The sequence below is a fragment of the Aptenodytes patagonicus genome, chromosome 6 (genome assembly GCF_965638725.1).
Source record: "Aptenodytes patagonicus chromosome 6, bAptPat1.pri.cur, whole genome shotgun sequence".
Taxonomy (NCBI): Eukaryota; Metazoa; Chordata; class Aves; order Sphenisciformes; family Spheniscidae; genus Aptenodytes; species Aptenodytes patagonicus.
In genome coordinates, this window is record NC_134954.1 from 43,900,402 (window position 1) to 43,925,913 (window position 25,512).

The following is a 25,512-nucleotide window of genomic DNA, read 5'->3' on the forward strand; positions in this document are numbered from 1 at the left end:
TGTGAGACTGAAAATGCTCACTGAACGTTTTATAGGGGAAATCAGTCATGCACTGGGTGATGTAGCTATCTGTATTTTTAGGAATGGAATTCCACGAAGAGCTTCATAACCTCGGGACAAAGGAAGGTTTGAAAGGAAGAAAATTAAGCAAAGCCATTGAGAGTTTTGCATGGAATATCACAGTGCTGAAGGTAAGCACAGAAAACACCACCTTGTGTCTCCTAGTAACTCTATAAGCAAACCTGTGCTCTTTTAGCTCATCTATTTGTACTGTCTCACTAATATTGAAGCAACATTTTGTTTTAATGGGATGTATAAATTACCCCCAATTATTGAGATTTATCAAATATATCTAATTACACCTCTGTAATTAGAATTGGAATTCCAATTCCAATTGGAAGCTGTGGAAGGGAATTTATCTAAGCCTGAACAAAAGAGGAAAGGTAGCTTGTGGTTTATATGCCCAGCGACCTTGTTTTGGTTGTCTGTTCTGCCCCACACACCCTGAATGTGACCTGTCTGGGGTCACCGTATCTCAGATACTTGTTTTATAAAAGGAGGACTAGAGCATCTCTTTGGGAAGGGACGGGGCTGAGGGGAGTGTCATGAAAAAACACGAGGAATATTGTAGATCCTGCAGAAATGTCAGGGTTATGTTTCAGAAGTGGAGCATTATCCAAACAGCTAAAAAAGGGAGGGATGAAAATCCCTCCATCCTGGCTGCGCAGTGACACGCTGCTCAGTGAGCACGTTACCCACCAGGCTTTAGCTACAGGTTTGGTACTGACCAGCCACAAATTGCCACAGTAGCTGGATGTCTGAGCCTGAGTGAAGTTACCCAGTGACAGCCGAAGATGGAAAGAGGAGAGGATCTGGTGCAGCCATAGCAGATGGCAGGGAGAGGACCTGAGCCAAGCATTCAGGTTGTTAGCATTCAGCTCACGTCTTCTTTCACAGGCTCATTTCCCACCTTGCTCTGATAGATCACACTTTGATTTCCCCTCGCTCTCTCCCTGCTGCTCCCTCCCTCCAGCTCCCATTAAGCAGATTGCCCTGTCTGACAGCATCTTCCTGTGACTCCCCAGTGCCTTTCCCTTCGCTGGCATCCCAGGGCGAGCCAGCTGATGACAGGGAATTTTTACAAAGTTCCTCATCAAATATACACCTAAACGTAACATGCAACAGCGGTGGCAAGAGTAGTAGGAGATGCATGCTTCAGCGTCGTGGAGATGGAAAGAACGCTAACAGGTCCTGAGCAGGAGAGGGAAAAAGGAGTTGGGAATGAAGAGGCTGAGGGGCAAAACTGAGTGGGAGAGGCCATTGGTAGTAGAGAAGGGTTAGAGAAGACCTGGGGGACACCTGTGGTTCCTTGCATACCTTGATTCACCATGAGAGAGGGAGAAAGTGAGTAATGGAGTCGGTGTAGGCTCAGTTAATAGGACCTGTGACGAAGAGAAAAGGCAACCAATTCAAACGTGATAGAAGGGACTGACCTTTTCCACATAGCATAATTGAGGCAAGTAGCTAAAGAGGACAAAAAAGCCCCCACGCTAGGCAGTTCTGAACATTAATCTGAATACCTTTAGCTGTGTTAGGTAAAATGAATATCTCATGCTCAGAGTCACTCTAAACACAGTCAGGGTTACTCTAAACTTTTCCATTTTTAGATGTTTGTCAAATGAGAAGTTCAGACTTCTGAGGGTGACCTCTGATTAATGAAGGTACAAGTAGTGTATCAGAGAAACATTTCCCATGAAAAATAATTGCTGCCTAGCACATACTGTCAACATAGTGAAAAGCATTTCAAACATCTAGTCAAGGTCAACGTGTTTGAATTGGCATGTTTCATTTCTAAGCCACAACTACTTTTTTACCTTTCTCACATAGTAAAATGTTAACAGAGTTTGTGGCAACTACCCACGGGTATAAATGCACATGAAACACCTTTTCATTCTGACTGACGTCCAACTCAGCAATGACATTAGGCAACTGGCAATGTGGTTGTCAAACCTCAGATGTCTGATACGAGACCGTCAGTCATTGTTCTTACTTTTAAACTTTTTTTTTTTCCTTAAAGAATACTGTATTTCGGTGACCCTGCCCATAACAAACCTATTTGCTGGTTACAGCTGCATCTCATGTTTGGCACTGACTCTCCTCTCTGTGCTGGTGAGAGCTCTCTGGGAGGATTTGGTGAGGAGAGACCAACAGCCCTGTCCCACTCAATCCATCAGTGTCCTCTGTATGTCTAGTGCCACGGTGGTCACTACAAATATATTTCACTATATTGGCAGTGAATAGATGTTGGTATAGTGATGTAAGAAAAGAAGAGAAAAAAATAGCCCATAACATCTCGCAAATGCATCAGCTGCTTTACACTAGATGAGGTGAGTGAATGGCACAACACCAACGGGAGAAAGCCTCTTTGTGTGCTCGAGGTTGTTGGAGGCAATTACATCATGCGGCAGTAGTCAGTTTGTGTGAGGTGCAAGTGAGGAACAGCAGGTATTATGTTGTGCTTGTGCCTGCCAGGTGATTAATAGTCTTTTCCTAGGCTAGTGAAGCAAAGGCATATTTAATTAATGTATTTTGTTGTGAAGACTCATTGCAATAGGTAAGCTTTGAAGATAAAGAGGGGATGCAATAAGAAATTGCTACTGGCAAAATCATTAAATAGTTACAGAGTGCAAGATTAAAGTATATTTTCTAAAAATCATAACTGGGCATTCTTCGTGTTTAAAAATGCCCTGAGGTACTTTTAAGAGGTACCTAATGAGAATGAATCAAAATAATATGTCATTTTCTTCTTTAGTTTATATAAACTTAATTACATATTAGTAATACCCACTTTACATATTAGTAATGCCCACTAGAAGGACAAACTGTTTGCCAGAACATAAAAATGTTAGTAAGAACAGGGACGTTATAACTTGATGACAGTCAGCTTTGACATATATACGTATTTTTAAAATGTCACATTTTCTTATTTGGTCCCACATCGGGTAAAATACTGTCAGGCTTGCAGTCAGTAATACTGAGAAGCACAATGTCAGTACAATAGACAGAAGAATCATGTTCTCACAGCGACATTACAAGAATGGTTATGATCCCAAATTTAGTCTCATTTTCATTTTTATTTCCATGCACCACCGTCTCTATGCCTCTGTTTTCCTTTCTGTATTTAATTAAGTGCCAGTAAAATGCAAAGGTGGCAAAAGAAATTTTGTGTTTACCACCTCATGGGGACCGTGGTGCTAGGAACCATTCATTTCATCCTAACGAGCATGCAAAACCGCTTGGCTTGGCTTTTTTTGCATCAGAAAAAAGCACCTCTTTTGCATCAAAAGTTCACAATTCATTTTCATGAGATATTTGCCCATTTTTAAAACAAGCGACTATCCATTTCATGCAGTGAAGGAGTTCACTTGGTTGCATGGGCTCATGCTTGCTTCTCCCTAGATGCAGGTGTTCCTCCCGCCTTCCCCTGATGAGGTCACCTCCTTCGTGGCACGTGTGGCCACTTTTGCAGGCAGGTGTGAGCTGCTCCTCCTGCCTGCGCTTGGAGAGGTGGGGGGCGCCGGGCTGTGTAAGGCAGAAGCTGAGAAGCCTCGTTAGGGCAGTTCTGGCTTTGAGCTAACGAGTCCTCCTGAGAGCTGGGACATAACCACTTGCATTCGGTGCCACCGTAGAGCACTAGATGGCTTTCAGGTCAGGTATGCTCACGTACGTACGGGCAGTAAGCGTGCAGGGCCAGCTTGGGTCTGCTCCCAGCCCTCTTGGCTGCCACCTCTCCTGGAGCCCTTCTTCCCACTCTGTCTGCCTCTCCCACGGGTTCTTGTCCCGAGTGTTTTCCAGTAACTGAGGTATTCTCAGCATCTGTCACATGTGCAAACCACTGCTTTAGTGACTGTTTTATGAGTTTTTGAGAATGTTCTGGGGAAAAAAAAGTAGCCTGCAAAACTGCTCTCCTTGCTGAGGCAAAACTGTCATGGACTACCAGGAGGTGTTTACTTGGGCAAAGAAGTTGGGATCCATCTGAGTCCAAAGAACCTGGCAAATAAGCCAAGCAAAGTTCAAGTGTGTTGACTGTGGTTCAGATGTATTGCTCTCACGTGGACATGCTTTGTCTGTCTGCAGACATATTTCGCTGGGCTATCTGTGGTTTGGTGGATCAGCACATACGAAGTCTAGGAACAATACCACCAAATACTTGCCTGCATGTTGATGGTAAATATCTAGATAGTTAATATACCAACATACTGACTTATTTATAGACAAAACATGGGAAGACAAAGATAAAGTGGCATTTACTGTTTTGGTCTTCTACCGAAGGGGAAAACACCCAAATGTTTGAATCTAGTCTCTGCTCTGAAATGCATTTGTGTTTTTTTAAATCTTTTTTGCTGCCCATGGTGAGATTTCGCCTCTGCTGCCATAAGTGTGTTCTGTCTTACTAGGACTCCAACTGTTAGTGCATGCTACAAGACATCAAGTGGTTAAATTTTCAGGGATCATTTCAGCACCCGTCCATGAGTGTATCTACTAATTATCCTGCATTTAAATTAATGCTGATTAGATGTATAAAGAGAGAGGTTGCTGAATGCAGAAGGTGTACAATTATTAAATTGCTAATGCAGTTCACTCTTTGGGGGAGAAATCCACAATTTTATGATGTAGTCGTGATCAATGTTAGCTCTGGTGTAAGTGGTTTTATGCAGCAAAACTGTGCACAAATAGCACTTTTGGAGGATCATGTCCACAAATGACCTGTTTCTTCATCACAGTCATTTGTGACAATCAGCCTTCAGTTGCTTGGGAGACCTGCAGCATCCAGACCTCTCACTTGGGTAGCAGAGCCCCAAATGTGCACTTTGAGGCTACTTGGAGAGGTAAAAGCCAGATTTCTGAAAGATGTACATACAGACAGCCATATACTTATCTGGCTTCACCTAAACTGAGCTGAATTTAGCATCACTACAACATATCAGTTTTCTTAAGGAAGAAAAGCAACATATCGGACTGTGATCGTTATTCTAAGGCACCTTATGCACAATGGTACCACACAGAGTTGCTGCTGATCTTCGGAAGAACTAGATCCGTTCACAGCCTTAATTTAAGGATTATTATAGTGCACTGTGGGATTGTTTTTGATGGATACTCTACAGTACTCTATACCGTCTTGTAAGTAAGATTTATTTGGGTCTTTTTACATCAGTCCTTTTTCCTGTAGTTAGGCAAGAACCATGGCTTCGCTCCTTGGCATGCTACAGAGTGGACAAAAGAGCAGCATGGCAGTATCTTGGGGACATTTCATGTAATTAAGCACACTGGTAGCAATATATTCTATCAGATGTCATATAATTGCTGCCAAAGGATTTGTGCAACAATTTACGCTGTCTAGATCTTAAGCAAGAGCACGGTGAATTCATGAGCCCCTGTAAAGCTGCTGCATTCCATGTACCGTATATTCTTTCCCTGTAAGTGTCAGTTACGCTTCCCCCTGCCCCCTGAAAAAGCCCTCATATCTTATGTCCCTCCTTTTCCCAGTATATTTCTGTGGACATAAGCACATCGGTGCTCAATTTGTGAAACTGCAAAAATAGATGAAATATAAGCCATAGTGGCTTAGCAACAATTTCTTGTGATTTGCTGTCATCTTGTGACAGTGATAGTCCAGCAAGAGCAGTAGGCAGGACTGGTTTTCGTGGCAGAGACTTCACGCTTGTCTTTAAATGCAGGACTTGTTGTATTGTTCCGTGTCTACTCATCTCCAGACCTCCCTAGATAAATGTTTTGAATGTGGTTACCCCAAAGGCTCTTCTTCTAGAGGTTAAATGCCTCTCCTGCTGTCTAGTCCCCATGTTGTTTGTATTTCCTTTGTTGATGCAGTTCAGAGCGGTGTTTCTAACTTTTAAACCTCTCCAGACTGTGTGCCCTGGCTGCTTTTGAAGGATCTGCTGCCTTACTCCAAGACTGGCTCAGCTGCAGCTGAGATTGGCTGAGCCAATCAGTCTTTGGTGAGACGACAGATTTTACAAACATATGAGGAAATGCAGAGCTGCTCAATTATTCACATAGTTACTAGATCAGGTTGGTCTCTTACACATGAACTGAAGGACAAAAAAGAAAAACCCACAAAACATCTGGCTTTCTGAGAGAGTGCTAAAGAGAAGGTGAAAAGGTGTCCAGCAAGGTCAACATCTGTTTATTGTTGTAAATACCAGCCTGCTTGGCTTGAAGCAGTTTATTTAAAAGTAGAGGGCAAGGTGAGGAAGGAGGTAGGTTTAGGTTGTTCCTTACTGAGCATGTGAAGAGTCTGGAGGAGCGGTGTGGGAGCGCAACTCATTCCTGGGCCCTTCACGTGCTTTGAATGCGGTGGTGAGTGCAGTGGAGGCTCCCAGCTCTGGAGCTCCTTTGGAGGGCAAAGCCTGTACTCCAGGCCCTCAGGCCATGCTGCAGGGCTCATCTGTCTCTGGGGAGATGTTTCAAGATTTTTCTGGGATAGGGGGATTTAGAGTCCTTTAAATGATATTGAGTTACAAGATAAGAAGGTGAAAGTGTGTGATTCACATGCAAGGCTGTTTTGATCTGTGTATTTTGTAAACCAACAGAACCAAATGGTGTAACTATTAGGTAGGCGGATCCTTCTTGTACATAGCAGAGTGCTGTTTGCTGATTCGGCTGGTAAATGCCTCCTCGAGCTCTCCCCTAAACTGCTCACAGCACTGGCTTTTGCCTTTCTTGCCCAAGCCCAAAGGCAGGAACCAGAGCTCTTTAAAAGACGCCTAGTCTCAGTGGATTTTGTCAGTTGTATCTGGTAATGGAAACTTCTCAAGTTACTTCAACAGTGTGTATCAGGGTAAAATGAGTGTAATCCCAGTCTCTCAGCGGTACTAGTTAATCAACTGGAATATCCTGTTCTTCTTGGCCATCAGCCATGTGAGCATTGCTGGGGGAGGATGTAGTGAGTAGTCTCAAACAAGTACCGCATGGCCTCTCTGGGTACCTGGCTGCTCCCTGCGAGCTTTTGAAGCCCTAATGGTGTTTCTGACAAGGTCTCTGTTTTCTTGGCCAAGGAAAATTTGAAGACATGAATTAGATTTAGAGCAAATTAAATATTCACGTGTGTTTAAAATATACATGAAGGCCACCCAGGCAATCTTAAATCTGCAAGTACCAAATGCTGGCAACAGCAGGGACTAATGGGGGAAGGGAGAGCAACGACCACCAGGGTTCACAGCTCTTGCTCCTTCATGATACTGTGAGTTTCTGAGATGTGTTAGGGCATGGAGTCCCAGGATGGCTTTACAAAGAGGGGAGACTTTGTCCCATATTAGCCGGTTATTCCTAGGTTTTTGTCCAATACTGGCACAGCAGGAGCGTTTCATTGACTGGCAAGAAGCGATTGTCCAGACATTCAGATCAGGCAGAGTCGGTGCTTAACTGTCCAAGGCACAGGGATCCACGTGCACCTGCACTCACCTGCCTGCAGCGCTGGTGCTTGTGATGAGCAGCACTCACCTCCCCGCCTCGCACAGCCCCTGCAGGACCAAGCCCAATTCATAGTTTCTGTTCATTCAGGGATCACGCACCATTTTCTGACTTTTCTCCAGCCTTTAACAGCTATTTGGGTGCATAGAAAATAGGACTGGAAGGGCCTGTGAGAGGCTATGTAGTTCCTCCTGCTGCCCCAATGCAGGATCAAACTGAATATTTAGCTGCTGTGGATCTAAGCCCTGCTCAAATACTTGGCGTGGAAGGTGCTTGGTATGAGGTTGTGGTGTTCTCCGTGGTGACACCCAGTGTCCGAGGGACCCAGAGACCTGCAGTCACTTGGCACTTGGGGAAAGAGCTGATGGCCAGAGTCATCTGAGCAGAAATGTGGGTTTCTGCCATTTTTCTTACTTCCCTCTTCCTCCTTCAGTGCCAGGGCTCTGCTCCCACAGATGTTTCACAACAGTGGGTTTAGGGACAAGACCATCTTGCAATCAGTGTGGGACCCAAGTGTAGGACAGACCAAAAATGGAGGGTCACCAGAGTTCATCCAGAAAACAAGTGCTGTGAGCTGCCTTCCTTTGGTGTAAACCTTTTTTAAATATTTTTTTTGGGGGGGGGAACTGCAATCCAAAGTTCTGCATTTCAGATGTAAATATTATTCCTTCAGTTCCACTGGGATGGGTTTGTATGTGTGCAAACACACATGCATGCATGTATATAGGAGGTGAGACAGGCCATCAAATATATATGCAGAACAACAGTAACTTTGGGACAAAAAGAACAGATAAGAGAAATGAAAGATGGTATGAAAAGCCTCGAGTGATATCTTGCTTAGCTCATTTTCCTTGTAATTGACTAAAATAAGCCAGAGAGAGACAGCAAGCAATCTTGTGATGTGCCTTTTATTTTGAGTGATGTGAAAAATTGCCAAAAGCCACGGATCCGATGCCAAGCTGCTGGCTGTGCACGCAGGGCAAGGTGCATCGCATTGCAGCGACGGTGGTGGGAGACAGGGCCAGGAGCATGCAGGGTCGCGGTGCCTGGCGCCCCTTGTGCCAAGGCCACCTCGGCGGCACAGGCTTCGAGCCCGACAGAGGGTTGGCATGCTAAGGTGCCAATTTTAGCATCGCTTCACAAATGGAGGCTTGTCAAGATGTTTAAATAGCGCTAGTCTGCCAAAATAGATGCCTATCTCTCTCCCTGTGTAGGCTGGCTGCTCAGTGAAGCCCCCGGCTTGGTTGGCTGTCCTGTCTCAGGTACCCCTCTGTGCCTCACTGTCATCTCCATCTTCCCTGTCTCTTCTCCCCAGCCTCAACTCCCCCTTCCCTCTGTGTCGCCCCAATTGTGCGTATCATCTAAATAATGCTAAAGCAGTGGGAGAACGACCACGTTCTTTGTCTTACCCTTGCGTCCGATTCTCCCCCATCCTTGATCTAGACTAAACTTCTCATGACGCTAAAGCTGTCTCTACCTGTGATGTGGTTTGCATGAGTTTATCGCTCCGTATTCATGACGACTTCACTCTGGGGTAGCTGTGTGGGATCTGGCTCTCTGCTGTGCTCCTGCTGGTGGGGCAGACCCCATCACAGCCTGAGCCCCAGCTGCGCTGTTGCCGTCTCTCTTCTCTACCAACATGGCAGGGATTTTAGCACCTGGGTGTGAAGGCCAGCTTCTCTCAGGGGAGTGGATCATCCTGTCCAAAGACTGCGCATCTGGAAAAGTAATTAATAACGTTCAGGTAATGATGTGTGAATACAAAGAGTTTGTTCTCTGAATGCTGCTCTGAGCAGTAACAAGATTATCACCTGTGAGGAGGTTATTTGAAAAATCAGCGGGTAGGATTACAAGTTCCTTGAGGGAACTCATCTTTTGAGGAAAAGGCACTACTCCTGCACAGTGTGTGCCTGAGCAGAACTGAGCAGAACTGAGCTGGAAAATGGGTAGTACTAAGGGGCGGGGGAAGATGACTGAATGGCATAATGTTTGTAGATGGTTCCCCACTAAAGGAGGGTTGCTTGGGTGTAAAAACTGGGTCAGTGTCATCTCCCATCCCTTGGAGGAGGAGATGGTGAAGGCAGGAACTGCAAGTGGCATAGGAACTTCAGCAACTTCTGCCACTGTCCCCTTCTGTGCAACGATGACATTTTCATCTGAGACATGATATCAAAGACTGCCGTACCCAGCGGTGGAGTTAATTAACACAACCTGGAAGACATGGAAGCTGGGAATCTTGTTTGTGCCTGTCTGACAACATGACCTCATTCAGAGGAATTAAAAGATCTTTAATGAAAGTATAAGTTTCAGCAGAAATTCACACATTTCTTGCTTTTATCTGTCAATGGCTGCACTAAGAAAGAAAGAAAGAAAGAAAATGAGCAGCTGCCTCTGTGAGGTGTTAAAGATTGCATAATAACCCAAGCCAAGCTGCCAGCCCTGCCACATGCAGCTCAAGCAGCGAGGCAGTGTGCTGGAGGGGCAGGAGCCTTTCCTCCGGGTCCTTTCCCGGCCCGTGGGGTGGCATTGGGCTTGTGCCCCAGGCGGTGCTCCTGCCCCAACACCTGGCACTAGTGAGGGGCTTGGAGAGACCTTTTCCTTCCCAGGTTGGCAGTGTCCCGTGGTGCCTTGCCTGGATGATTATTCACGACACTGAAGACCTTGGTGGTCTTTTCCTTTGCTCCCTTACATTCACTGTTGATGTTGTTTCAGGGTGGTCAGTTAAGCAGTGCGGTATTTCTCATGGGCCGACACACACAAAATGGATGGTTTTTCTTGGACTCAGGGACTGACTGTTGCTTAGAAAACTCCAGTTATCTCTTTATGCAACTTGGAGGATTCCTGATGTCCCTTAAATAATATATGAGAAGTGAGATTCAGTTGCCTGGTTATTTATTATTGAAAAGACACGTTACATTTTTAAATAATTTCAGTTGTATATTAATCTCCATTATTTAGCAAATTCACTTTACAACCTAGAATTTGCTTTTGCTGTGCTCATCTCATCCCTCCCCAGCTAGCACAGGTTGCCGCTTCTGGCCTATGTAGAGATGACACTGATGGTGCCTGCCAGGGTGTGTTTTAAACTGTTGAATGCCATTGTGAATCAGCGTCCTGTGTCCTGGTAAAGATCTGGCGGAGCTGTGATTGCTTCAGGGCTAACGAAATGCAGGTAGAGAAAACTCCCTTTGTTTTCCTCCAAACGTGGAGCTCGTGTGTGTCAGCTCAGCACCCTGCCTGAGTCAGGGTAACCCACAGGCTCTGGGAGGATTTTTACCCAAAACAGTCGTGTTCCTACACTGTGAAATTCCCCGGTTCATTTAGACACGGGTCTTTGTGCCACCGGGGAGCTTCTCCTTTTGGCAGCCTGTGTGTGCATTGCCATCGTATGAGGGAGCGTGTGTCTGAGCAAAGGGCTCCATTTCTAGGTGGCCCATGGCCGGACAGAGCAAGAGGGAATTGCTGCCTGAAGCCTCCACCCACAGTCATATTTTCTGAATTTGTGTAGGGCTGTTGAGTGTCAGGGAGAGACCGGGGTACTGATTTGCACATGGTGGGAACATTAAGAGAGGATCGCTTGTACGTTGTTTTTTCTCCAGCATTTGCTTATTGTTAAATCTGCATTGTGCCGTTCTCTGGGAGCTGTAAACTGGTGCTAGCCTGAAACGGTTACGTTTGAATGTAAGCTTTGGTGTGTGCCAAGAGGTTTAACGTCTTCTAAAAATTACCTTTGTGGTGTATTTTGGGCTCGTTACAGCTACTGTCAGAGGATCACATACAGTCTCCCAGTGCTTATAAATGATGGGAAGTTGACTGCCCCTTTTGTTATGTGAATTACATGCCAGCATCTACAAAACCCTGCTCCCTGGGGGGGGACGGGTGTCTAATTGAAGCTAACTCCCTGGGGGAGCTGGAGAGGTGATGAAAGCTGCCGGTTGCTCCATCAAAACTTCCTCCTTTCCCATTGCTGAGGTGATGGTTGGGTTTTCCCCGGCACTGTCAGTGGCCTTGGTCAAATCCAGTAATGTACTTTATAACTGAGGGATACCTGGCCCTTGTGCTTTGCTGAAGCTAGGGGCTAGCATGTCTCTGTATGAATGCCAGGTCCTCCCCCTCTCCCTCCAAAGCATAGATAGGAATCCTCTCTCCACGTGTCGGGATGTGCATAATACCATTGCTAGCCAGGACCTTTGACTTATTCTGCACTTGCGTGAGTACAGGAGTCAGGGGAGCTGAACTCTGAATCCAGCAGACAGTGATTTGCTGGCATGACTTTCCCCGTTTCATTGTGCCAGTCCAGCTTCCATTACTGCCTCCTGACATTGAAAAGAGAAAATGTTCATCCACACCACTGACATATTCCGAGGGCTGCTGTTAAAGAAATGAAACGCTATTTAACTCAATGGTGGTATTGATTCATTTTTGTAGTCTGGAACCACCAGCGGTAGAGGGCTGCGGAGTAAAGACTTCTGTGTTAACATATATGATTACTGGCAATATGGATCCACAAGGAGAGCTTGGACAGTCAGTTGAAAGCCACAAACTGCATTAAGTGGAAGCTGTAAGTGTTCCGTGAGACCAGGCATTTGCTTTGCAGTTATTCTTCCCCAGCAACCCTGGTAGATCCCATAAAGCCCTGAATGTGGCAGGCGTTCCCAAAAACTTGCGTGGGAGCTAGGGAAATCGGAGGCCTAAGTGCTTGTGATTGGAAGTAAGCTTTACTGTATGAACAATGGATTGAGAAACTGCGATCTTGTATGTTGTATCCTTGACAGCTACAGTCTTCTTTTATCTGAGTCAGGTGAAATCAAGTGCAAGGTGATGAATCCCGCAGGAGCTAAAGGGCCCTTTCTTATGGATCATTTCCCCAGGTACAGGTGGGAACCATATGGGGAGGAAAGCTGAGACAAAACCAGCAATTCTGTTGCTGTGGCAGCTGCTGTTTATTTTTAGATCACAAAAAGAAAAAGATGGCATTGCTTGTGTCAGATAGGCTGTGTACGTGAGAGAGCATACTAAAAAGACACAGCAGTCAGACTTCGAAGAGTAAGTTAAAAAGGCCCATATAGTAGTTTTTTTCTCCAGCATCCTCTGTGTTATGGATCAGACATAGGTCTGGTACTGGCAGGAGGAGCCTTACTGATAAGCTGTGGTTGCTCTGAACTGACAGAGCAGGGAGTGACGGTAATTGCAGTTAAGTGCTCTACATGTTCTCACTTGGTGTCGCCTGGGCTCCTGCTCCATTGCGCCAGTGACCTGGCAATGCTGCTGTACCTAGCAGCAGGGAGGAGGTGAGCCACGTGAAGGCACTGAAAAGCACCTGAAAAATGTTTTACTTTTTCAAGCAGTGACAAGGTGGTGGGAGTTGCACAGCTTAGCCTGAGGGGCCTAGCTTAGCAGTCTGGGATGAATGGGCTGAGACTGGAGGCTGCTGGCAGCATCAGGAGAAGGACAGTTTCCTTCAGAGGGTGGCTTGGTGGTCTGAAGCTGGGTAGTCTAAATTAATCCTCTCCAGTAACTGTGGAGGTATTACTACAGTCCTCTGTATCAGGCTTAAAAATTGAGTTCAATTTTGCTGAAAAGCCTCTTATTTTTTGTGGCATGACATTGTAATGGGTTGGAAATTATGCTTGTTCAGTTTCCCTCATTGACATTTTGGGGCAATGAATGCATAAATGAATACTACAGTCCCCGTCCTGCACCACTTGTTTTTGTGCTTGGCTCACTCGGTTTGCTTTGTGTCTCCATTCCCATCCTTCACGGAGAGTTCTTGCATCCAGCCATGCCTGTTTCTGACCCCTCACGATTTTCTCCTCCCCTCCCAGTCGCTTCGTTTCTTTAGCTCTCTGCCTGCTGGGTCAGTGTGCTGCTTACAAAAATAACTGTACCTGCTCCTGTTTGTGCTTGGTTTCACATCTGCACTGGGAAGGCAAGGCTGGGATTCTCCCAAGGGAAACAAGCCCTGTTAGCGCGGCGCCCACTGCTGCTGTGCCCACAGGAACCTCTGACCTCTGGCTGGGGGAAAGCGAGCAGAGAAGGTGCCTCAGCTCTGCTTTTACCGAGCTCACTGGCCAGTCTCACCAGCAAACCTGCCCTTGACTGCAGGGGACCAGAATGACAGGACTGGTCCCTGGACAGGGAATGTCCCAACCGACAGGGACGAGGTGGATCAGAGCATTTGCTTAGGGATCTTCTAAAAACCTGTTCTGTCCTAGCAGTCAGACAGCGTTTTGTGTTATTTTTTTCTTTCTTCACGTAACCTTTCAGGTGATTTGGAGTTTTTGGTCTCAGCTTAAAGCTTTCTGCTTCAGCATAACGTTGTTTGTGGTCTGTGCTACTTGTGAACGGGTTAGAAACTGACTGCCCACAGCACCTCGCATGAAGGGAGGAGGGCAGCCAAACCAGAGGGGTGTCATGTCCCCTCTGGGGGAGTAGGAATGGGGAGCTTAGGTGGCTTCTGCAGATTCCTGCGCCCCAGTCAGCTGGTGATGTTTGCCAGCCGCCACTGTAGCAGGAGGATTTGCAAACCATATAGTTGCTAAGAAATTAGTGTTTGTGCCAGGCAGTTACTCAGAGACAAGGAGAGCGTAAGGAGCTGTGCGCAGGAACACGCACTGCGTGAGTACACTCTGTTAACCTGTCCAGAAATGCTGCGCTCTGACTGGTGTAATTTCATTTCATCTTAATTAGATTATTTCAGTTAGCATTAAGCACAGCTGCAGCTTTTTTTTTAGCTGTTGTCCTAAGCAGTAGTCTGAGGAGAGCAGTGAGTGTTTGTGCTACGTCTCCTGTAACATTCCCCCTGCTGAAAAACCCCCAAACCAGCACAGGTGCCCGTTGTCTTCAGTCAAAGCAGAACCAACTCGAAGATGGTCAGTAAACCCTTTCCAGGTTCTGATGAACTTAATGGACATTTTGCTGTCAACGCTTGTGATGAAGGACATGATTTTGATGTTAACTGTGTGGCTTGCAGCCTGGGTGGCTATGAGTCAGTGCAGAGGGCACAGGGGGAGCGGGGCGGGGGGGGGGGGGGGGGGAGCGAGCTATTCCCAGCCAAGCGTTTTGCTCAGGGGTTGCTTTGCACAGGTGTTTTGTTAGCTGCAAAACATATCTTTTCCTGCAGCTGGTCCTTTTACTCAGAAAAATGAAATGCAAGAAAATTCTGTGCTTTCTGCCTCATTTTTCTTCCCTTGTTTTGTTTCTCTGGGAGACTTTGGACTTTGCTGGAGTTACCAGCTGGTGCTGGTACATGTGGGGAATTGGGTTTTGTGACCAAAGGAGGACTAAGAAATAAACGCCTGGACATACAGCTTTGATTTCCATCTCATGGCTGTGTATCAAAAATAAATAGTGCCCCAAATTCTTCAATGATGTGGGGTTTTCTTAGTATCGATTGTGCACTCCTGGGCCCCCAGCCAACCCTTTGATTTCAAACTTATCACCAGAAAAAAGGCAGGCTCCTAGCGTGGAGGGGTTGACAGCGAAAGTCCATACATTTGTGGTCGTGCTTGCAAACTGTCTGCTAAATGCAGTGCCTGAGAGACACACAAGCAGCTGAACTGCTCAGCACATGGCTAACATCAAATTAATGCCATTATTTCTGAAAGCAAATTCCTGCTGCAACACAGTTACAGACATCTGATGTTCACATTCATTGCTTTTGACAGCCTGATATAAGGTAATTTAATTTAAACGCCCAGATGAGAGAGAAGCAAGAGGCATTTTTTAAAAAAAATGAAAATAAAAGCCCACTCTTTTTATATATAAAATGCCTGCTTGAAGGAATAGATTAGTAGCTGTACGGTGCGATTGATTTGCAAGAGCCCATGGATTTCAGTGGAGAGCTCTATTTAAAGATCAATAGGGAATGCTACAGCATGAGTGCTTTTGCCACTTAGGCATTCAAGCAAATGCTTGATGTTAATTCCTTCTCAGACTTTGGTCTAGGGCCAGTAGGGTTTGGGAGGGCACTTGACTGTGTTTCAGAGAGCAAGCTGGCCATGTATGTCCTTCGCCTTTATTTCATTAGGCAAATCCTGTAAGAGAATTACAAATACAGACCCTCTTTCCTAAGTTGCCATGGCTGCACAAGGCAGCGATACACTGCGCTGGCGAGGCCAGCAGCCAGAATCAGAAGTTTTTCTAAGTGTTTGCTTTTTTGCTAATCGCGTGACTGTTTTTGAGGTTCTCCTTGTATGACAGAGGTGTTTTGTTCATTTCCACCTCCCAGGCTGCCCTCAGGGTTTGTGTTTGGCTGTGTCCCACGATTTGCGAATATACAAGTGATGGGCTGGTGGTTTTGTAATAAAGTGGGGAGCCTTGCCCAGTGCGGTGCCAAGGGGGCTGTCTCTCGGTATCCAGCACAGCCATTTAGATTTTAACTGCACCTTTCCAACAGCTGGAAAAGAAGGCGTAAAATGCCATGGGTGTTTTTCAAGGAGGTGCCGCACTGGCAGAGGCAGCCAGCGTTCCCTCTTCCCAACCACTCACGTCCCTGCCTTGTGCTGTGGGATTGACTGCTTAGCTGTGAAGTGAACAGTCACTAGCCTCCTAGAAAACTAGCCAGGCTAATGCAAAACACCTCTGTAGATCCCTGTTTAATCATCCTCTCCAATGCAGACCTTTGGGGTGAGACCCAAACGGCAAATGGAATCAGTTAAAAAGTTTTGGGGCTTGCATGGGACAGCCTAATAATGAACAACTGGCAGATTGGTTTGGTTTGGGAGTTTAAATATAAGTAGTTAAAATCAAATGGAACTGGTTTTCAGGTACCTGGATCTTGTTCTTAACACACCACGTTTACAATTTTAGCATCAGGCTCCATCCCTGGGTCAGAGTACCCGTCTGCAGTCACAAAACCATTGTGTTAACAGAGCAGTCCAGCCTGTGGCCGCGATGAGTAATCACACTAGAGCCACGAGTGAGGTTAAGATTTGATCTGTATTACAAGTTAGGGCCATTCTGAATCCTATTTTACTCTGTTCATTATTTATTTATTCTATTATCATTCATTTATTCATTTTTATTAACCTCTTCTGTGTCCCTTCGCTATGGTATCTGAACACCTACTATGGTTGCAGAGATCCGTGCCTCGAAAGGGACTGCACTAATATACTGGAACCTGCTGGGTGCTCAGGGCAAGCCAGGGCCGAATGGGCTCTGTGGAGGGGCAGTAATCCAGATTCCTGCCTGCTTTCCCTTTAACTTCTGCTTTTGTACAGGGAGCTCCTGGCCAGGTTGCTTTGCAGTTGCAATGTGAATTTTACCAACCACCTGGAGTAATGCTGGGGTTGTTCTCTCGCTCTTACAACTGACTGCACAGGAAAAGAGACCGTGCTTTGTAAACGGTATTTGCAGAGGTGGTTACCCCTTACCCAGCAGTTGTCCTTAACTTAGGTGCTTGCTGGCAGGAGGCTGCTGGCTGGGATGCATCTCCTTAGGGCTGTGGGTCTCGGCAAGTTGGTGAGTGCCCTCGAGGCTGCCAGTGTTGCTTGCAGGTGTGGTTTCATTTCCGAGACTCGCGCAAATATCAGGTGCAAACAGGAATTTTTTCCCTCCATAAGTAGTAAAACAGTTGGGAAATACAGTGCAGCTAAGGCTGGTTCCGCGCTCCTGGTGTTTTTCCTGGGTTTTTCCTGAGTTTCTTTCTGCTCTCTGAACCCGCTCAGCCCCCTGTGTAACAAGAGACAGGCAGGAAAGCATGGAGCCAGCATCCGTATGGCTGGTTCATGAAGTAAATGGAGAAAGGATGAAGTAAGTATTAATCCGGGTTGGATACAGAAATACTAGGAGATTGTTCCTGTTAACTATTCCTCCTCCTCCTCTCTGTCTTCTTCCTCATCCTTGCTGTCCTAGGTGTCCCAGCTGCTGGCTACAGTGAGTTGAGCAGATCAGCCCTAGAGCTTCTGACCTTGTTACTCGGCACACCCTTTGATTCAATTTCAATGCTCATCTCAAAACTCACATTCACCTTGTTTTTATCACATAACCTTGTGTCAAAGCTGCACACAACAATCTGTTCCACAATAGTTTCTCTATTCTGCTCTTGCTTACAGAGATTTAACACTTCAAAAGCAGAAGGGACTGCCTTTCCCTGGGTGGATATTTTCTTTTTCATACATCTCAGATCTGTTCTCTATGTGATATAATTGATTCTCAGCTCTGTTTCCTATTTTCCAAATTTTTGCTAGACCCTGCTTTGGGCAATGGGAGAGAAGGCCTCTGGCTGTCAGTAACATGCTGATACACCAAAATGAGATGCTCAGTTTGATGTCTGAAATTACTAGCAAATACTGAGAAACGCAGTGGCTCGGGCCGCAGTGAGGACTCAGTTGGATCGCCCAATTTACTCCGTGGCAAAGCTGATGCTGGCTTCAGCCAGGTAGAAGCAAGCTCTTCCATTTGGTTCAGAATTGGGTATGTGGGAAGCTACCCCCAAAACCCAGACCTTAAATGATACACCAGTGGCTCAAGGAGTGCCATTTAAGTGCCATCTTTTATATTGGTGGCCTTTTTATTTTCCTGACAGGAAGTGAATTTCTCCTATGCAAGGGTTTAAAATCAATTGGCAGGTAACATTTGGCCCCTGCTTTTCCTGTGGGGTAACTAATTTTTGCAATCCTTTATTTTTCAGTGTGTGAGAGGTGATTATATGCTTTGTGTATAATCTTTGTGTACAGTAATTTTTCATGCCAACATGTGCACTATGATCTTTATCACAGAGAATAAAGCAAAGCTCTTGACAAACAATATGCAGTAGTAGTGAAAAGGGTGGGTTTTTAAAGTCTGCATTGATACAGAAATAGTCTATGTTTTTGGAGTACTCTGTTCTGAAACGTGGATGTATTATAATCAAATTCCTATCAATTGTTCCCACATTTAACTTTGAAGGAGGCGTGGAAAAATACCTGCTTTTTGTAATAAGTTTAACATAGCAGTCTAACCATTTCATTAATGATTTCCTCCTCAGGATTACATTTTCAAAGTCACGTGCCATCATTTAATTGTGTGCCTCCTTATTAATATTAAACACAATTGAATTATGACACTTTGAAAACGCACCCCTTGCGGTAAATGCTGCCTCCACACAGAGTATCCAAATATCACAGCAGCTCTCCAGCATTTCTGCTTTCCGAGTCCCTCGGCACTGACTGTCGGTGCCGTTACCTTACCTGTGTTACCTCTGAAATGTGGAGCGACGCAATGCTTGCAGTTGTTTTATTTGGCTGTGTCTGGCTTTTTTCAGCAACCACTGGCGGCCTCTGGAGATTTTACTTTGTGATTAAATAATAATGTAAGAGCTTGTTTCTCTGAGAAAAAGTTAAAAAATAACAGTAATATCACGAGCGTGATGTGGCATGGGCGGCAAGACCTCTGTTATTTATTGTTTGTTTACTCAGCCCTTGAGGAGCGGAGAGGAAAGCTCCCATAATGTGCTGTCAGAGAACGTGTCTGCCAGGAGATAAGCAACTGTCTGCTTTAGCAAGCAGCAGATTACAAAATGGCCTTCGCAGCCACTGTTTCAGCCTCCCTGAAAACACGGCCAGTTTTGAACGCCAGGAAGGCCCTATTGCTCAACACGGGATTTTCCACTTCGCCGGTATTAAAGCAAGGCATTTGTGTGGGGCAACCTGTTGGTGCAGTTCACTTCTGCACAGGTCGAGCGGTGGCCTTCAGGGTCCTCCTGCAGCCCCCTGATGCTGGTGCGGGCAGCTGCCAACACGGGGCCTTCGGGTCCTGCCGGTGTGGTAGCCGGGGTCCCCAGTACTGGTGGGTACCCAGAACTAGCAGCGTGTCACGACCTACGTGTCGCAGGGTGTTTCCTAGAAAGCGTAGGAATAGAAATAGTAATTATTTATTAATGTACATACTCATGCCCATATATTTATATTTATGTAGACATATACATGCAACATATATTAAAATAAAAATATTGTGGAGTCGAACACAAAATGGTGCCACTTACCTAACCCACCTCCTCCTCTCATTTCCCCAAGCTCAGAGTCTGGGTTGTTGTTGGATATAGTGAGCTGTCGTCTTGACTCGTAAAAACTTAGAAGTTTGATTTGGCAAAAAAATTAAATAATAAAAAACAACATACAGAATTCGTCCCGTCTGTGGCCATTGCCAGTGTCTATCTAGAACTACTTATGCTTCTTAAAGCCTTTCATGGGTTGTCACTGAAACTGAGCAATATTTAAAGCCGTGTCAGATTATCCCTGTTTTCTAAGTAGTATTAGCCTGTCAAGGTAGAGGCTTATAATCTTACACTTGCTTGACAAGCTGCATTATTTGTACTGTAATGTTAATTTGTGCTGAGGCTCCGCAGTTAGTTGTAGTTAGGTGTATGAAACCTGACATTTCATGTTCCCTAACTCGAAAAATGGGCCCCTTGATCAGTTTTTCAAGTAGAACGCTTGATAAATCTCTTCTGGCTTAATTTAGTGTCCTGCCAAATGCTGAGTTTAACCTTTCTCACAAGTATTTATTTTCAGGAAGGCTGATGATATCAATAGCAGAAGGGAGATAGATGGATAGATGCCGAAGTGGACCGTCATGATCTCTCTCTGTCTGGAATAGATGTGCTTTGTTTGTAAGGGCAAAGAGGATTGTTCTGTGCACAGAGATGATCACAATGACTGATTTATGAAGGCTGTTTCAATGCGATCATACTTTTAAAGTTTACTGCAGCTTCTATCCAGTATTTAGTTTGTTAAGGTGTTGACACAATTTTACTGACATTTTCTTAAGTGGATTATGCTCAGCCAGTTTTTCAAAGCAAACAGATGGCTTTTCAAACAGAGCATGCCCACAGATTTTTTTTTTTTTTATGGTGTCTCTAGAATTATGACAGCTCTGTCAGAGGGGGCTGGTCTGTCATTAATTTTCTTGTGCCAGATGATTCAAAATCATTTTTGCTCCTTCAGCTTGCTCAAATGAACCAGCTGTTTAAAAATAAAAAATACAAGGAGACTAAGACATAAATCAATTGGTCTGCACATGAATGGAATTGCACTATTTTGACAAGTCCATTTCTGTTTTTAGATCGCTGTAAAATAAGAATGTCTTCAAAATATTGGAAGTATGCTCAGGAGGAAGTGTTTTTCTTCTTGGAACCCGAAGACATGTCATGCATTGCCTCAGATGAAACCTGTAATCTGAATTGCCTGGTTACTTAAATGTGAAATCGGAATATGCATAAGGGAGAGCGGGTGGCTCAGCACCCTCACACAGGGTGTGAAGTCCCTTGGCTTCTGGGGACTTCAGATACGAGTCTTGGCAGGGCAGACTCAGGCTGTCATCCTCCGAGTGGGGGTGTATCAAATCCCGAGTAGCTTCCCTTAAATGAGTGTCTCCCTAGGCAAAGACACAGTTTGTGGGCCACCCTGAGAAAGATTTCCATGCTTTGCCCTCACTCTGAGAAGGAAGAGGCCATGAAGAAGGTGACACAGACTCAGCTGAAGCTCTTTGTGTCAGCTGACGGAGCTGTATCCATCTTGCGCTGCTGCATGATGGGAAATCCTCCTCCTCCTCTGTGCACGGCGTGGGTGATTGTTCCTGCTGCCCGGCGAGACGCTGGCCATGCCACAGCGGAGGACAAGCTCCTAAAAGTCTTTCACCAGACACCCCAGCTAAGGGGACACCAGGTGCTTCAGGGTACTGGGCCTTCATCGTCATCATTTTACCTCTCTGTTGCACTGGCTTTCCCAGGTTTTGGGCTTAGTTGTTCTTGGTGCTGTAGGGAGGTCTGTTTTGAGTTGTTTCTTGTGCTAAGGGGATTTTTCTCTTCTTGTGCATGAATACATAGTGCCAGGTTTTGATTTAGAGGAGTTAAGGCTGCAAAGCATCATCACACCGATTTTGTCTGCACTTTCGTGTCTTCAGTCCCCCGTGCATGATAAGAAAAAGCAACAGCCCTGCTGCAGCTGGGTCTATTTCATCTTAAAACCAAATGATTTAAAACTGCATGTGTGTAGTGAAGAATCTACCACCCTTTTTGATAATATTATCATGTTATTAATGATACTGCTGTTGGATATCTTTGTCTGTGCCACAGTGTGTTGTCCCTGTTGTGACAACACCGGCATGATGCCTGTGCCATTTTGCAGACAGGGAGGGAGACCGGGGCATGGCGGGTGCTCGAGGCAGCTAGGGAGCTCCTGGATTCCTGCCTACTGCCTTTAACCATAAGCTCAACCTCTGTCCTAAAAGCAAGATCACAGCTATGTGAAATATGTGCTGCGAAAATTATTCTTGTTTTGTTTTTTCAAACCATGTCTGCTCACTGGATCCCAAGCTGTTTGTCTGTGTATTCCCATAACTGTCATGCTGCCGAGATACAAGTCTCTTCAAAAGAGCTTCATACCCAATAGCACAGAGCTGCTCGTGCAGTCCCAGTGCTTTTTGTTACTCTCACATTGAGTTGGATTCCTAGCATCTGGGCAGCGATTTGCATTGTTCAGCAGGGACAAATTCATGTCACCGGGAGATGAGGCAATCACGTTCTCGGGCGCGGGCTGCCATCCCTGGCTGATGTGGTTTCCCACGTGGTGTTTACCAGTGCAGCGGGACTTGCAAGCCAGCATTGTTTCTTCGTTGTGAACATTGTTTATGGGGACTCAGGCGGTGCAAGTCTGGTGCCAGGCGCTGGCAAAAAGGGAACTGTGCTCATTGCTGTGGGATAAATCCTTCCTCTTAGCTCTGGGGAAAGGGAGAGCAGAGAGATGCTCCCACTGCTGGAAGGTGTCCTGCTGTGACTCGTCCAACACATCTGGTTTGTTTTGAAAACCGAAGGAGGGTCAGTGATCAGTCGCCCCTCCAGTGTGCCCCAGGTCCTGCTGTAATATCTGTTGTCTCCTCTGAGACCCCGCGAAGCGTCTGTGGTTCACAGGAGGTCAGGTTAGGTTGCAGGGATGCGAATGTGACATTTCAGTCAGCGGAGGTATTCCTTCTGAATATGCGTATAACCAGCTGCAGCGGGTGGTGTACTTTAAGCTGTACTTTGGGTGACATTAGGAGAAGAGCAGCTCAAGTTCTTAGTGATACTGAATTTTAATAACCAGATGCATCTTCTGGCTTTTATTTATTTGTATCCTCTAGCACCAGAATCTTGTTGCTTCGCGGCACTCGAGATCTCAATATTGCATAAATATTCATTTTGGCATTTCTGAACACCAACTCCTTAATACAAATTTCATGTAACACATTCTTCCTGATAGTTACAAATTGGATTGACATCCTGTTAGTCACCTCACCTTTACACGCTCTGAGAAGATACAGAAACAGGCTTTTGCTCATGAAGTCTCTCATTCCCATTCGCCTGCTCAAAGGTCCCAAACAAAATGGTTTGGATGGATTCAATGTGGCACTACAGGGTGCTGTGCCTCTTACAAGTGCGCAGTTTGGCCTGCCTCTGCTAAAGGAGGGCCCAAGGCTGGGTAGCAAATCCAGGTGCAAGGAGGGGTGGGTAACCAGCATCTCAGAGCTCACAGGGGACCCCTGGCTGGGGACATGCCGTCATTGCCACGTGGGATCTGATGCCATGGGTGTTCCTGCGAGGACGTAGCAGTGGCATGGGGTAGGGGGTACCGTGTGCCATCGCTGCCCCGTCCCTGGCAGGTCCTCGCTGTTGACTGTGGAAGAGGAAATGCTTTCCCCCGTGGGGCTGGGCTCCTGGGAGTGATGGGCTCCTCAGGGCCAGGCCCAAATTACCTCCCAGGGGGTGACCTGGAAGGGGGTGGGGGACTGGTGCCTGTCCCTCTCACCCTGCACCCTGTGCCGGCTGCTGCCTTCCCCACCGAGCCAGGTGCCAGGCTGCAAAAAAGGGCTTCAGTCCCTTCCCTGGGGGCTGACATTCATGGGGGGCAGAGGGGATTTGAGGCAGGACCTGGATCCTGTTCCACGGCACCGAACAATATGGCAGAGGCACGAGAGCAGTATTGCTGCTTTCGGTCCCGAGCAATGTGTGCGATCCCTGACTCTCTCCTGCGTGTCTGTCTGTGCATCCTCAGGGCCAAGGAGATCTCCTGAAGAATGCCAAGAACGAAGCCCTGGAGAACATGAAGCAGATCCAGCTGGCGTGCCTGTCATGTGGACTGAGCAAAACTGGAAGTGGGCACGCGGATGCCAAGTCAAAACGGTGCCTGGAGGCAATACAGGAGAAGGATACCGGAGATGAGAACGGGAGGCTGTGAGGGAAGGCAGAGCTGTCGCATTTGTCACAGATTTCAATAACTCTAAACTATTTTTTTAAAGCATTTAAAAATTCACACAGGAATGCCCTCTACAGGGTGTTGATAGTATTAAAATCCTCACAATGTCAGTATTTTAATGCAGTTAATTTATCTAAGTTAAACTCTGGTAGTGAGATTTCTAATGAAGCCAAGCTGTCTGTATGCAAGTGCGTGTGTGTGCGCACATGCAAATCCTGTAGACGCCCTTTCATGCATTACATTAGCCATTTGCTAATTTATTCCTTTGTCATCTTTGAATAGGCCTGTTCATTCTGAAGATCAAAACAAATAGAGAGTATTTGTATCAGTTTTGTGCTTTATTTTACTCTCCAGCTTTTATCATTTAACTTATAGGTTACATTACTGTTAACGCTGTTTAAACAAACAAACAAAATAGAACAACAAATGTCACTGACAGCTGTTTTTGTGAGGGCAAAAACAGTGGTTTGCTGCAGATCCTGAACGTGATTTTTAATGAACAATTCAAACCAAGTAAACGAGATATTAAATGGTCAGAGTTGCTGGATAGATTATGATTAAATTTGAGGTGTACATTTCACTGAGTTTTAGCAAACTGCTCTTCAGGATACACCCAGATAGCACGTACTAACGTAAGAACTAGCTGATTTATTTCATTCCAGTAAATCATTGCTACCTTGTAGATCTGCAGGACAGCTACCGTCTTTGCTGATAGGTATTAACTCGTGTAGTAATGAACATAGCTCATCAGCCCCGTAGTTACGAGGAGAGCTGTGAATATCCTTCGGAGATCATGAACTCTGAAGGTGAGCTTCAGGCCGTTCTGAAACACCCAGTGGTGCCAGTATTGGAAGGAAGGTTTTACAGATTTCACAAACTGTGAGCTTTACTGCAGGAGGTGTGGGAGGCCAGATCTTGCTTGCCACCTTCTGCTTAGATGTTGAAGTCAGCTGGATGAAGCAAGCAGGATCTGGCCTTACATTGTTGTGGTTGAGAATCATGCTGTGCTAGAAATTTGAAGCAAAGCTGCAGAACTGCTACAGATGTAGTGTAGAGAAATAGCTTGGGGAAAAAACAGGGTACCGGCATTTTTGTGCAGCAGTTACAAATATCCTGACACACGTCATATGTGTAGGGTAGTTCTGAGAATTGGACGCCTCTTTGTTCCGCTGTAGAAAGGAGACGGAGAATGTCACGAAGCAATGCATCCTCGTCCCTCCCAGTGTCCAGCTCATGTATGCTCACAACATTCATTTCAATCATTTAAGTACTGTGCTTGAGTGTAGTATTTGTGTTACCTTTAACAGGACTAAGTGTTTTATGGTTATAAAAAAGACTATATTTATTTAAAGCATTGCTTTTATTTTGAAAAGCTACTTTTTAAATTAATTTGATTAACAAATATGCTAATTTTCTGAACTTAACAAAAAGTAATTGCTGAAAGTCTGAGCATTGGAGAATCTTATATAGCTATTGTGTTAAGTTATTTTTGACCTCTTAATAACACTATTATGTTCATGTTGCACATTACTGAGAGAGTAAAGCTATGAAACAACTTTGACCCATGTTTTTAAAATGATTTAACACAGAAGGTAATCAGCGAGACTTGGATAAAGGTGGGTTAGAGTGGGTAAGTTGCTTGAGTCCTGCTCTGATAGGAACTGTATTATTGTGAAGGTTATAACTCGGGTGCCTTAAATATCATTTCAGTAAAACTTGCCATACTTGTTAAGATCCAGTCCTAAATCCTCCGTTTGTCTCTCCATTAGATTATGAGTGTGTATTCAGCCTTCGTTGAGATCTGGAGAGG

The 25,512-nt window shown here is 45.5% G+C and overlaps 1 protein-coding gene across 2 annotated transcripts in view; it reads left to right on the plus strand.

Moving 5' to 3' along the window:
• The window catches only part of PLCL1 (phospholipase C like 1 (inactive)), a 218,704-nt gene extending 193,446 nt beyond the window's left edge, over nucleotides 1-25,258 (plus strand). For both annotated transcript variants that reach the window (XM_076342307.1, XM_076342308.1), the window contains exons 5-6: nucleotides 82-191; nucleotides 23,502-25,258. In XM_076342307.1, the coding sequence (XP_076198422.1) occupies nucleotides 82-191; nucleotides 23,502-23,684 (293 nt within the window). In that variant the 3' untranslated portion in view covers nucleotides 23,685-25,258. The remainder of the gene's footprint in view (nucleotides 1-81; nucleotides 192-23,501) is intronic.
• The last annotated feature ends 254 nt before the right edge of the window (nucleotides 25,259-25,512 follow it).